This window comes from Gouania willdenowi, chromosome 18 (assembly GCF_900634775.1).
Source record: "Gouania willdenowi chromosome 18, fGouWil2.1, whole genome shotgun sequence".
NCBI classification, from domain to species: Eukaryota; Metazoa; Chordata; class Actinopteri; order Blenniiformes; family Gobiesocidae; genus Gouania; species Gouania willdenowi.
This window is the reverse complement of record NC_041061.1, coordinates 22,089,766-22,103,804: the sequence shown is the minus strand read 5'-3', so window position 1 is coordinate 22,103,804 and position 14,039 is coordinate 22,089,766. Positions and strand designations below refer to the sequence as shown.

Sequence of the window (14,039 nt, the reverse complement as noted above, 5' to 3'; positions counted from 1 at the left end):
ATTTGTCAAAAGTTGCACAATATTGGCTTAAAAATGGCAGAAATGAGGAAAAAGGGGGGTTGGGGTAATGTAGTTTAAAAAGTAGGAACACAGTTTAAACTGGCAAATAATGTGTATGAAAATTGTGAATGTGGTTAAATTGTCAAAAATGTGGATGAATTATGGTGAAAAAAGGTTAAAAGTGACGATAATGGGTCAACATATGTGACATTTAGTGGGAAAAGTGGTGGAAAGGGTTTTAATGGGGTGGCAAAAATGGAGCATTTAAAGGAGCCAAAAATATTGGCAAGTTTGGTGTAGTTGCAGAAAAAGGGTAAAAATAAACAGAATATTTTCTGAACAATTCGAGCCCATGTTTTAGTTTTTTTAAAGGGATCTGACGACCCCCTCTCAGTGTCTTGCGACCCCAAATGGGGTCCTGGAACCAAGGCTGAGAACCCCTGAACACATAGCGCAAGATTTTTTTTTTTGAGAATTTTTGGTGGAAATAAATGTTTGTCTATTTGTCACACTTTCTAGTTCAATGACCTGTTTTTTTTCATGACAAATGGCGTATAAATGCAGGATATTGTCCCAAAACATGCATGTGAGGCGTTTCCGTGTCATTTGAGGCCTGATTTTAAATAGAGAAAAACAAAAAACAACTGATTACTTTTTCCATGTCACATTGTAAATCCCACTAATCAATGAAACATGCCGTTGGAAGGATTGTTTTTTTTAATGTAGATTTTGTACCTTGACCTGTAAAGTGTCAGCATCTGTCCAGATGTGCTCTGAAATAAAGGTCTACGTTTAAATGTACCAAAAATCTCCAAGTTTAACCAAATAAACACCTCCATCAGTTGTGATTGTCACGCAGTGTTTTAAGTATTTTAATTAATAACACAAAGGATTATTATGCCTTGTCTACTCACTGCACACATGGATGAAAAGATACTTTAAGATCTGATTATTTGATTATTATTTTTTATGGCTGCAATAAAAGGCTGTTATGAATGACACACAGGGTTGGGGTCAATTGTAATTGTAAACATGTAATTGGTAATTACAAATATAATGTAATTAGTGAGGGTGCAGGAAGCACCAATTTCAATGCTAATGCTAGGTTAATGTTTATGTCAGGCTAATGCTAAATTAGTGCTCATGCTAACGCTAGGCTCCTTTTCGGACATGTACGTTACATTTATATAGAAAGTATTTGAGAACTTGTTTGCATGATGTCATTCATTGTTTGTCCGTACTATTATTTACGTTTTGCTTTCTTCTCTCTTTTTTCTTTATTTTTACGTGTTTGAAATAAAAGTAAACTAAGTATTTGTTAATGTTAGGCTAATGCTAAAGCTCGTATAATGTTATTGCTAGGCTAGTAATAGTGCTAGGCTAATGTTAATGCTATTGCCAGGCTAATAATAGTGCTAGGCTAATGTTAATGCTATTGCCAGGCTAATAATAGTGCTAGGCTAATGTTAATGCTATTGCCAGGCTAATATTATTGCTAGGTTAATGCTTTTGCCAGGCTAATAATATTGCTAGGTTAATGTTAATGCTAATGCTAAACTAATGACATGCAACGCGGGCCAGCACCTGCATTCTCACTTAGTTTTTCTTCAGGAAATGCAAATATTCGAGTTATAGTTATAGTTGAAAAATATGTTGCTGTTGTAATCATAATTGAGTTGGTAAGTTAAAATAATTCATTTTCTTGTTGTAATTGGCATTAAAAATCTATAAAAACTGACGATTACAATTTAATTAAACGTAGAATTGTGGAACCATGTTAATAGTTCTATGGCTTACACATACGTAGTTATGAAAATGTTTCATATATTGACAGAAAAAAGTCTCGGACGCTCACGCCACAAAATATTAATACAATACTTTCATGTATAAAGAGGCTCAACAAGGGAACAAAGATGCAAAACAAATTGGATGATAGATAATATTTTTTAATGTGTTTTACCACAGACGAGTTATAAGTGATGCTAACAGAAAGCTAACACAAGAGGAAGGTTATGTTTTATGGTTTTTTTTAAAAAAATATTAAAAGCTCAGTAACTGTGATTAATTGTAATTTAACCTTAGTAATTAAGAATGTAATTGTCAGGGTAAAAATAATCATTGTCATTTTAATTGGAAAAAATGCTCTTCAGTAATTGTAATTGAATATGGATAACTGTAATTAAGAAATGTAATTGACTCCAGCCCTGTAACACAACTACAACAGTTTCCATGGCAATAAAAACACAAACATGGCATTCAAATGTTTCTTTTATTTGGCAACAAACATCACTGTGGCTCAAAACAAGACAGAAAAATATGAACAAAGAACGTGTCAAAGTGCCTTAGAACGCGGTGGTTCCTAATGTCAAACTGCGTCTTTTTTTTTTCACTTACAAAAGCATCTCAATAAGAAAATAAAGCATTGTTAGTGTTTAAGTAACTTTGGAAATATTAAACACAGGCACACATTACATGAGTTGGTGCCTTTTTTTTTTCTTCTTTCTATCAAAAAGGAAGAACGCATAAGTAGAATGTGACCAACCACTCAAAGTCTTTCTGTGAACGCGTTAACTCAAACAACGCTGATTCGTCCTTATTTTCTCCCTAATTCATATGACTGGAAGGTTTGTGACTTTGTTGATGATGTGTGAGCGCCTGGGTACGCACTCCAAGTCGAATTTGCTTTCGTAGATAGTGGGGCAGAGCTTCCAGCGGTTGTTCCTGTAGATCCCCAGGTACGTGTACACATCTGGCTTATAGGAGAGTGGACACTTCACCCCCGTGGCCCTGATCACTGAATCCAGCTGCACCACTTGGCTCTCATCCGTGAAGTTTTCATTATACATGCAGATAACGTGCTTGGAGTCAGACTTTGGGTTAAACGGGCTCACTTTGGCCGAGGAGATTTTTCCGTCCACGACCGCCCTGGCCACGCACTCCCACGCGTGATCCACCTTAAAGCCAGAGTCCAGGTGCATGAGCCACTTCCCGTTGAGCACACCGTGGTTCAGGGCCAGTTCTTTGATGGTCTGGAAGCTAACTTGCCGGCAGCTGGAGAGGAGTTTCTCCCAGCTGTCCTGCAGGCCCGCAACGTCCCCGTTGCTGGGGGAGTCGTTTGGGCTTCGGACCGCGATCCACCCTACGGGGCTCACGCCGTTTTCCTCGTCGCCGAATCTGCACACCTGGGAGGGTCTGTTGGTTTCCAGCCAGCCTTCAAACTCCGATCTTGGGGTTTTCCTAGAGTCGAACTCGATCCAGGGGTCCATGTCTGCAGCCATAGACTCTGCCGCGTACGTTTCGGACTTTGTCATCACATCAGCATCCACTGGAGCTTCCTCTTCCTCCATGGTGACCGAGTCAGAACCGCTGCACGAGCCCTGCAGAGCCAAATAGAACACAGTCAATACATATCAGCTAAATAACAAGATGACTTGCAACATCTTCCTCAGTTATACATCAATGCACAACATCTACAAACATGAACTAAATACTAAGAAAATTTTCATTCAGCGACATATCGCGGTATTTCAAAGAGCTATTGTATCAAAACAAAAAAAAATGTCCAAATCGATTTTTTTAAGGCAATGCACACCCCTAATACATACACTACCAAATACAGTTCAACAACCAAAATGACAAGAAAAAAACGCACACAAAAAGGAATATACAAGAGATAAAATAGCAAAAACATAGTACAAGGGGTGTCTTTTTATTTAAAAATATAAATTTAAGCTAATTACTATTTTATCTCGGTATCGTTGAAACAAGAATATCTCCGATTTTAAAGCAGACCATGAAAGGGGGCATTTAGAATATGTGCATTTTAATATTTTGTAATTTTAATTAAATCATTGATCAAAAAGGGACGTTTTTTTTTTCATTTTATTTTAGTATCAACTAACAAGTTGGCGACCCTCTTCTGGTCCTCGAACTTCCGGTTGAGGACCCCCACATTATCTTGCTACTGTCTGACAACGTAATCCACCTGTGTTGTTTAAATATATCAATCATACAGATAACGTTTTGTCAAAAACAGTTAAAATAAAACTAGCTTTGGAAGAGGAAACTGCCATATTTAACATTCTTAATGCTGAAAGCTTCAGACTGGCTGTTGCTAACCGACTAGCCGAGCTAGCGCGCACTAAAAATAAAATTATAACCAAAAATAAATAAATTAAATCTTAACAAACAGCATCTGAACTAAAGTCATGTTATAAAACAAGCATTTAATAGTGAGGGAAACATAACGTTATCGCAAACCTTAGAAGTTAATTCGCGACGATCCAAGTTTGGTTCCTGTTTAGTCTCTGCGCATGCGCACTGTGTTCCCACAGTTGTTCCTGTCCTAAGAGCGGAACCATTCAATTTAGAAATATTGTCACATTTTATCCATGAATACTTTTAATCTACCTGCTAACACACGAACTGGGTGCTTTAAAAAGCACCAAAAAAAAAAAACAATTAAGAAAGGTTCATTTCTGAATTTCTCTGAAGACACTATTATTATTGGTCATGTAAAAATTAATACTATGAAGCTGTTCAAAGTTTAAATGTTAGTTTAAATCACTTTAATTAACTTTGGAGTAGAATAGTTCTTTAATAGTTAATTTTTTGTCCACCAATAAACAGTAAAAATGCCGCTTTTCTGTGTCTTTTTAGCACATTTATTAACCTTATTACAGGATCAGCGCTAGGACCCAGCGGAGACAAACGGACCGTCGCCGACAGGAAGGAGATTGACGACTGGGTGCTAACCACAGTGCTAACCACAGTGCTAACGAGTTAGCTCACTAACTACAGCTAAATGCTGTATCTGCTGTGGAGGTGGAATATACATGAGATAGGAAAGTAAACAAGGATTTATTGTATTTTATTTTACTTTGTCTTCACTGGCAGTGTAATTATGCCGAGCAAAAAGAAGAAATATAATGCAAGATTCCCACCGGTAAGTTTGAACTGAGCTAACCCGGCGTTTTAGTTAGCATGTAATTGGAAGATGCTAACTTCTGCAGATGTAATAAACCCTGCCTTTAGCGTGTTTGTGGAGCTGGAAAACCTGTTATCGTTGTGTTTATCCTTATTTTTGACGACTTTGTTATTTTTAAGACAATAATTGCAAAGTGAAGTGTATTTCAGAGGTGAGTTAGCCACCAAACTCGATTGTTACTGTTGTTTTTAGCATTTCATGCTAATATGAATGTTGTGGTTCAACTAACTCATAACTGGGAGTAGAAGAAGCTTTTACTTTGCTGTTTTGCAACAACGATGTCTTCCTTGCCTATATTCCTGATTTAAGTGTGTCTCAAACAAAACAGTAGAAATAGCCAAGGCTCCCGAGTTAATTCTTTACCCATGATTGGCTCATTAAAGTCCGACGTAAATATCGTGCATCATGTGTATGTTTACATTTTTGATCTTTTGTGAGGGAGAGACATGATTAATACAAGATCACAAATCCTTGTTGTTCTTTTCGTTTCAGGCAAGGATCAAGAAGATTATGCAGACAGATGAAGAAATAGGAAAAGTGGCTGCTGCAGTACCTGTTATTATTTGTATCCTTTTACCTTTAATATCAGCAGCATGCATTTTAAGTGACATTAGTTATTTAGAAATAGGACTCACAAAAATGTGATTTTCCGTCCACGGGATATATCATCAAAATGAATGTTAGAACAGTAATCAATCTGCGTTTTAATACAGGAAGGAACAAAGGTTTTTGTTGTCATTGTGTATATGTTGTCATTTTTCTTTATTTTTCTGAGGCTGTTTTTGTTGTTTTGTGTGTTTTATCAGAGTTTTTATGTTTTTTTTGTCACTACATTTCCCTCATTTTCTGAGTTTTGTTGTTGTTGTGTGTTATTGGAATCATATTGTTTATTTTTTCTTGTGTTTTTTAATTATTTTTGTGTGTTGTTTGGATTTTCATTCATATTTCTTTTTTGTGTTTGTGTGTGTTCTTATCTTTTTGTGTTTACTTTTGTCTATTTCTGTTATTTTGTGTGTTTTTGTTGTCATTTTTTATATGTCAAATGATTGTTAATGTTTTGACTGAGTGTTTTTGTCCTCCTTGTTTTGTGTTTTATCAGAGTTTTTAGGTTTTTTATTGTCACTTTTATTTGTCCCTCATTTTGTGTTTCTGGATTCAATTTGTGGTGTTGTTTTGTGTGTTATGAATCTTTATTTTTTGTATTTTCATTCATATTTCTATCATTTTTTTTTTGTGTTCTTGTAGTCTTTTTGTGTGTACTTTTGTCTGTTTTTTGTTGTCATTTTTTCAAATGTTGAGTCATTTTTGTTACTGTTTTGACTGGGAGTGTGTTTCTTTGTTTTGTTTGTTTTTGTTAGAGATTTTTGTGTATTTGTTTCTCATTTTTGGGGTTTTGTGTTATTGGAATCATGTTATTCATTTTTTGTTGTCATTTTGGATTCATTTTGTGTATGTGTTTTTTTTTTTTATCTGTAATGAGTGTTTTTTTGTGTTTTTATTCATATTTTTATGATTTTTGCGTGTTTTTGAAGTCATTTTGTGTATCTATGTTTTCCTCTTTGGTATTATTATGTGTTTTCGGAGCAATTTCGGTGGCCGCACAAAATTAAACGTGTGTGTGTTTGTTCTCCCAGCTGTTGTTCTAAACATGTGAAAACATGTTTTTTTCTGCATTTTAACTTGTTTAATGTTTCTTGGTGTGTGTTTTTAATTTTCCTTGAGCTGTAGTGCTATTGTCTGTCAGTCAGCTCTTTGTCAGAGGTGTGAATTCATGCCCAGATCAATGTTTTGAATCAACTTTCTGTGGAAACAAAGCCTAGATCACTTTAGGCTTCACCGGTGTGAACAACTTTCTTTTCCTTTTTTTGTTAAATCCAACTGCTATGTAGATTTTCTTGACAGACACCGCAGCGAGAGCCCTGGAGCTGTTTTTGGAGTCATTGCTTACAAAGGCGTGTCAAGTCACCCAATCTAGGAATGCAAAGACAATGACGACGTCACACCTGTGAGTTTCCTCACAGACATCAGCATCAGATCTTAAACGAGTTTGACACCCCGAATACATATTATAGAAATATACACACGGATGAATAAAGAAAACCACCAGAGTTATTCAGTTAAATTAAATTCAACTTTATTTATATAGCGCAAATTACAACAAAGTCATCTCAATGCGCTTAACAAAATATAAAGTTCATAGTAAGAAAGAAAGAACCCAACAAGTGATTGTATGGATGTGATAAAGAACACAGTCATCACAAACTCTGCACATGTCCTTTCAGAAAGCAATGCATTGAGCTGGAGCAGCAGTTTGATTTCTTAAAAGACTTGGTGGCAGCGGTGCCGGACATGCAGGGGGAGGGGGACGAGAACCATGCTGAGGGGGGGGCGGAGCGAGTCCCACGCAGGTACGTCTCAGCATGTATTCATCTGTCTGCATTTGACTTCAGTAATATTGAAAAACAACAGAGGCCGATGCATTTTATTAGCAGGGAATATGTTGTTAACATTCGTCTTTCATTAAAAATACCAAGGTTGGAGTCAATTACAATTACGTCGTCAATTATGTTCAATTACAACTAAATTACCATGACAATTAGGGATGTAACGATTCACTCAACTCCCGATATGATTCGATTCACGATACTGGGTTCACGATACGATTCTCTCATGATTTATTTTACAAAATGGGGCTGTAGACAAATGATGACTGAAAAATATTCCTTTATTTTTTTGGGGAAAATACTGTACTATTTTCCTTTTATGTTTCATTGTCAAAAGAATCCCTTGATAAACTATTCAAAACAATGCAATTTAACTAAAAATAAATCTTGAATGAAATAAAGGAATAATACAAATGAAGAAGAAGCCTATTAATTTAAATTCTGGTTCTATAGTAAACACTGCAAAACTACATAATAGTTCTTTTTCTTTTTATAAGTGCAACTGAAAATGTATTTTGTGCCTTAACAATTGGACTTTTAAAAAAACAAAACAGTAATTTCACTGTATTTTCGTCAGATATTTGTTTGGACCAGCAGAGGGCATTGGTAGCCCACTAGTCGGTTGGCATGCAGAAATTCTTGCAGTGAAGAAGAAGATGCTATGCACTAGCAGACAGAGTTAATAGAAAAACGTGACTCTTACAGATATTCACGTAATATTACAGATATTCTTTCAGTGCTAAAGGGGTAAAGAATCATTTCTGAACATGTTTAAGAGTAGAAGGCGGCCAGAAAGAAAATTGTACTAAATTCCGCCCGCCACTAACACTTCTGGACAAGAGAAGGATATATAATGTTTATATATATAGGATGTTATATATAGGATGTTTAATAAAAGTACTGCGATTGAATTTTCACAGTATCGATGTGAACCGTGATACCTATGAATCGATTTTTAACTGCCTTACGATTAATCGTTACATCCCTAATTACAATGACGGTAATTTTTTCCCTTTATAAGTAAAATTACAATTATTATTTCCACCAGATGGAAACGAGCCTGTGGCTACAATCTGGCACATTTATAATGTGCATTGTCCAAATAAATAAATTAAAAAAAAGGATAAAGGGCCTCCAATTTTCTGTTTAAAATTCTCCACGGCTCAAAATGATAAATAGGGATTTATTGAGTTAACGCTTGTTAATAGTTTAGTTTTTCCATGCTTCAAAAGTGCAGACCCACCTGCACACTCAAATCTTCCTCGATCGCCTGATTTTGTCGCGTGAAATTTGACACACCTGCCTGTTATTCTCATCCAAACACTTAATGGGGAAACATTTTTAATTTTATTCCCCAAAACATGTATGTGAGGTTATCATCTGTGTCATGTAGCTATTATTTAGTTTCAGGAGATGAATTTTATCATTTCCACCTGTTTTCTTTGATAGCATAAAATCCGTGGCCCGACTGTTAATTATAAATAAAAGTTGAGTTAATTTTACTTTCTGTAGCTTTGAAGCCTTGAAAGCTTTTTCTAATTCTAATGTTGTCGTTTCCCTCCCAACAAATATTTAAATTGCTTCCAGATGGAAATAAGAATGACTGTAAACACATTTTTAAGCAGTCATTGAGTTTGATCAGTGGCATTTAATCCAGAATATCTTCACATGGGACAGTTTGTTGTTCACAGAATGAGAAATTTGGTTCAGAGGTGGTTTAGAATTTGTGTTTGCGTTAAAAAAAACAAAAAAAAAAACAGTAAATATTATGTATTGATATGTTGTTTTAATTTAGGGGTCGAAAACCAGGGTCTGGTCGCAAGAACGGAGGCGCCGGTTCCAAAGGAAAGGACAAGAAGCTGTCGGGAACCGAATCGGAACAAGAGGTGAGCGCGCATGTGTTTACATCACCTGGTGTCACTAAACAAATGTGTCTGCTGCATTCAGATCTCTGTGAGTTTGAGTGGACATTGACAATGATTTCCTGTGATGCGGACAGGACGACTCTGAGGACAGCGAGACAGACGGCGATGAGGAGGACCACTCTCAGTCCAGCACAAACATCCAGCCCGCATCCACGTTCCACAGGTAAGAAGATCAGAATCAGGCGTAGGGCTAAATAAGTATGGCCAAAATGATCATCATGATTATTTGGATCAAAAAATATATTAAGATTATTTATCATGTTAGGAAAAACATCTGTATTTTTATTTAACTACCTTTTAACAAACAATATGTGAACAGTTTAGAGTGCAAAGGGAAAGCTTTAAAAAAGAATAACGATAAATACTATAAAATGTACCCAAACGTTTTAAATGTACCATGGGTTAACGATAAATACACTGTTAGAGAGTGAGACTCTTTGAAAACAATTACAGCGTATAAAGAAAAGTTAAGAATATTAGGTTTAAGCTACAGGTTTTCAGCCAGAAACAGTAGCCTGTCGACATGTTCTGTCTTGAGTGTTAGCTGGATTAATTAATTAATACTGTCTAATTATGTACGTATGTCTACCAACCCATGGGGCGTGTTGACACATGCAACACAAACGCCCTCTCCACCTAAAAAAAAAACCCCCTAAAACGCTCCAGTTTCCTTGACTCCCACTCACTTCCAAATTAAGTTAGCGGAGTATTATCGTGTCGTCTTGTTGCTAAGTCACACTCACGGGGCAACAAGTGCACGCAGCTGACGTGACTTACATGCGCGTCCAAACGAGGGAACCAAACGGGTCGGGCTCAGGTCATCCTGTGTGAGAGAGTCTCAGAGGAAAAAAAGGAGGGAGAGGTATAGACTGATATCTGGATGATGGATCCATGTTTTATTCCAGCCCACAGCAGAGAGGGCTTATGGTTAACAGACCAGCATGTCAACATTTTGCTTTTTCTGAATAACAACCAGTAAGAAAGCAGCGCTGCAGGTTGGTCACTCGACATCACTCTCTCTCATCAGTCTAGTTTACAGAGTGATCGGAAGCTGCAGAGCCGCTGAAGCGTTGCTTGCTTGTTATTAAGGAAGCCTAATGAAGCCTTAATTATGTGTTTGCCCCCTGGTGGTTGGCTGACTACTGGGATTGAGAGAGTGCCTGGTTTGAAATGCAGCAGAGCCACATTTTAAATGTATAGATCAGGTTAATTTAATCGTAGAGGCCAAAGTCGTGATCACGATTCAAATGTGATTAATTGTGCAGCCTTAATCAGGTGGATGTCCCATTTAAACCAATGCTTTTTGTCACATGGGGCTTCTTAAATACACACTTATCTGTCAATACTGGCAGTAAATGCACTCACAGGAAAGGGTCATTCCACAAGTGGCCCACGTACTTAGGTCTAAAATATTTCTGATTTTTTTTACAAGTTGTTCCATGATTCATCATTAGGCTCACTGTACATTTTTAGTTCAGATGAATACTTTTTGATATATGGCCAATTTAGTGAGGGGGGTATGAAAAACACCCCCCAAAAAAAGAAAAAATGGTGATATATTTTTTATGTCACTACTACTGATAAACAATAAATTATTATAAGACACAAAGGCAAGCTACAATGGCCTCATGTAAAGGATTTGTAATATTCGCAAATAGTGAAATAACCCAACGTTGGGGTCCAAAATTAAAGAAAAATTGCTTTATATCCCAAGAAAGAGTAACCTTTATATTATAAATGAAAACACATACTTAATTGTCATTGCACAAGCTGAAAATGTAAGAAAAATAAAGACGCATGAAAATCGACATAACAAAAAGGTTTCATCTGATCAAACTAAAATCTACAGTGCACCTATTCCAGTGCTTCCTAATTATTCTTCCCCCCCCCAACGACTCCGCAGCGACCCTCCATGAAAACACGATTAGCTGTAATCGGCTTCACCTGCTCAGAGTGTTTGATCAGCAGCTCATCAGAGCTACAGAAGATCTGTGAGGAAAGTAGTTCTGTTGTTGTGGACGAGACCCTCGATACCAGGGATTGTAGAGTCTGAAACATCGTAGGTTAATGATAACTTCTGATACTGTAAAATATTCTGGTTCCTAGTGGTGAAATAACTGATGCTTCCTTGTGTCCATTTATTTTTGTGTAATCATTACGGTCTGGAATGATGTCATCAGGACAATTTAAATTAGGTGAATTTACATTAAGTTGATCAAAATTTAATCAATAAACCTGATCAGATTTAGTAAATCATTGATCCCTGAGGGGGAATTGAGTGACATTAATGCTGTTCTCATACATCGTTATGTGACATTATTAACAAGGAGAAGTCAGAATAATCCATGTCACTACAACCTATATCTTCCTTTTTTATTTTTGACTTACATTGTTATTTAATTTTGGGTTTTTTATTTATTCGTATTTGTTTTGTTTCCTCACAGGAGATAAAAACTAATATTTTCAAAAAAAATTGATTGATATTTCTAAAAAAAAAAATGAATGTGGAAAACATGGAATTTGGGAAAAAATAAAAACAGGGCCCTATACATACGGTACGTCATATTTCCTTGTCTTAGCTCATTATCTCTGTCTCTCTCCGCCTTTCTTTTCATCCCTGGTAAATATTTCTCCATGGTGTCTCTTGAGGGTTTGTTTACTGCTATTTATCTCCTGCTCTGTGCTGTGTGCACATGTTCAGTGCCAAAACCATAGAGCTAATACTATATGGTCTTTAATAGAGTGCACACTCACACATGAGTGCCACTGCCCCCTACAGTAGTGGATGTGCAATAACACTTCACTCTGATACAGCAAGAAAAAAAAAAAAATCATCGCATCACACGCCCCCCCACTAGCATCAAGGGCGCGCCCTACTATTTGAGAAGGGCTGGCCTATTCAATAGCCACAGAACAATTGGTAAAAAATTCTGAATTTCTTGAGACCAAAGTGCATGGAATGTCCTGAAAATTTGTTGAAATGACATAATGATCCGAAACACAGTAAGTACTGTGTTTCCCAGAATGCTCTACAAAAAGGAGGCACCACGAGTTATTGTCGTTCTAGGCAATATTCTACAATGCACCTTTTCGTTTGAAAATACCAATACTTCTGCCTTCCTTCCTTCCCACAGCTCTACCACAGCACAGTATATGCACATGAGCAACATGGTGTCGATGGCTCCAGCTCAGCCGTCGGGGGCCATGGCCTTCGCCCCGTTCCCCTCCATGATGAGCTCAGCCCCTCCCCCGGTCCCCGCATCGCACAACCACGAGGGTGACGACGACGATGAAGACTACGATTCTTAGCTACCCACCCCCCATTTCTGTTCTCCCTTTTTTCTACACACACACACACACACACACACACACACACACACACACACACACACACACACACACACATACACATACACACTTCATACAGAATTCTTTGGAAATGTTTTAGTTGCTCTGCTGGCAGCATCAGCAGAGGAGACTCCTCCTCCTCCCCCTTCTCCACCGTGTTGTATATTCTGTGTTTTAATTTTCTTTTTTTTTTAAATAACAAAAAATAGGTTTTTATTTTATTATAGGACAAGAATCCTGTGCGGATGTTTTTTAAACGCGTCAATTTTCAATAGCAAAGCATCAGTGATCACTGTTTGAGCCCCGCAGTCACAGTAGGATAGTGTTGGCTTTGCATTTCTGTTTCTCCTCAGAGTCGTTAGAGTGGACCAGATGAAGTGAACATATCTGCCGTCGTCAGTCAGAACATCAAGTCGGCACACGCGGTTTTTTTTCTGCTTTTATTTTTGTAAGAGGTAGAGCGACAATATCTACAACAACAACAACAACGCAAGCTCCTCTTCCTAGTTTTGTCAGGCTGTAAAGTAAACAAAGGACGCTGGTGTGTTTCTCTATTTCTTTCCGAGCTGGTTTCCTATTTTAAAGCCGTTTTTATCGACAGGGTCATCATTCACAGCTGGAGCTCCTCCATGGGTTCTTTTGCACAACAATGACCTTCTCCTGAGTCACTCATCACGTGGCTTTCTCCCTTTCTTTCTGTTTCTGGCCTCCTCAGTCCTTCACCTCCACTCTTCTCTCCTCTTTTAACTTCTTTTAAATGTGTTCATAAGCAAAGTGGAGACGGGGCTTCCATTCGTGTGTCAGTCTCGGTGTGAAATGGTTGTAAACAGACGGATGACACTGTATTGTTAACTTTTAACCTTTTTATTTTGTATGGCTGAAATAAAATTCATATTTCAATTTAAATAGAAAAAGTGACAACATGGGACTGTTGATTTTTTTGAAGATGAATCGATGATAATCCATCCTATAAACATTTTCTACATTTACCTGCTCGTTTTCTTCATGTTAAAGCTGAAAAATTATTATCAGATAAAGACTTGGCGTAAGCCTCATAGATCAAAAAATGTAAGTTTTTTTTAATTAAGGAAAAACTGCTATGCATCCGTCTACAGCTGTGTTTCCCCAATCAACACTACGTGTACCCCCCATGGTTGTCAAACTCTAGTTCAAATACACAGCAGTTTGATCTCATGTGGGCCACAGAAAACCAATGATGTCATCATTATAATACTGTGCCCTAGTTTACACTTCTAGATATAGAATAAATTTCATAATATGTGAGAAACCAAGCAATAAGTGATAGAAATCAGTCGCAACATGATCTTGACTTTA

At 37.1% G+C, this 14,039-nt stretch overlaps 2 protein-coding genes across 2 annotated transcripts; one reads left to right on the top strand and one right to left on the bottom strand.

Moving 5' to 3' along the window:
- Positions 1 to 2,250: 2,250 nt before the first annotated feature.
- c18h11orf68 (chromosome 18 C11orf68 homolog) lies at positions 2,251 to 4,365 on the bottom strand. Its single transcript, XM_028474883.1, has 2 exons — positions 4,261 to 4,365; positions 2,251 to 3,377 (listed from the first exon to the last, which is right to left on the bottom strand). The coding sequence occupies exon 2, from the start codon at positions 3,345 to 3,347 to the stop codon at positions 2,610 to 2,612; it is 738 nt and encodes a 245-aa protein (XP_028330684.1). The 5' UTR covers positions 3,348 to 3,377; positions 4,261 to 4,365; the 3' UTR covers positions 2,251 to 2,609.
- A 358-nt stretch (positions 4,366 to 4,723) lies between these two features.
- drap1 (DR1-associated protein 1 (negative cofactor 2 alpha)) lies at positions 4,724 to 13,618 on the top strand. The gene is made up of 7 exons (XM_028474641.1): positions 4,724 to 4,945; positions 5,480 to 5,552; positions 6,899 to 6,992; positions 7,270 to 7,395; positions 9,227 to 9,317; positions 9,431 to 9,519; positions 12,491 to 13,618. Exons 1-7 carry the CDS (start codon positions 4,904 to 4,906, stop codon positions 12,663 to 12,665), a joined length of 690 nt encoding a protein of 229 aa, XP_028330442.1. The 5' UTR covers positions 4,724 to 4,903; the 3' UTR covers positions 12,666 to 13,618.
- Positions 13,619 to 14,039: the final 421 nt, after the last annotated feature.

Bases quoted from the DNA above. Each gene is read 5' to 3' on its own strand.
- c18h11orf68 (XM_028474883.1), bottom strand. From the start codon at position 3,347: ATGGAGGAAGAGGAAGCTCCAGTGGATGCTGATGTGATGACAAAGTCC.
- drap1 (XM_028474641.1), top strand. From the start codon at position 4,904: ATGCCGAGCAAAAAGAAGAAATATAATGCAAGATTCCCACCG. The intron at 5,553-6,898 runs GTATCCTTTTAC...CAGACACCGCAG, and splicing joins TGCAGTACCTGTTATTATTT to CGAGAGCCCTGGAGCTGTTT. The intron at 9,520-12,490 runs GTAAGAAGATCA...TCCTTCCCACAG, and splicing joins CCCGCATCCACGTTCCACAG to CTCTACCACAGCACAGTATA.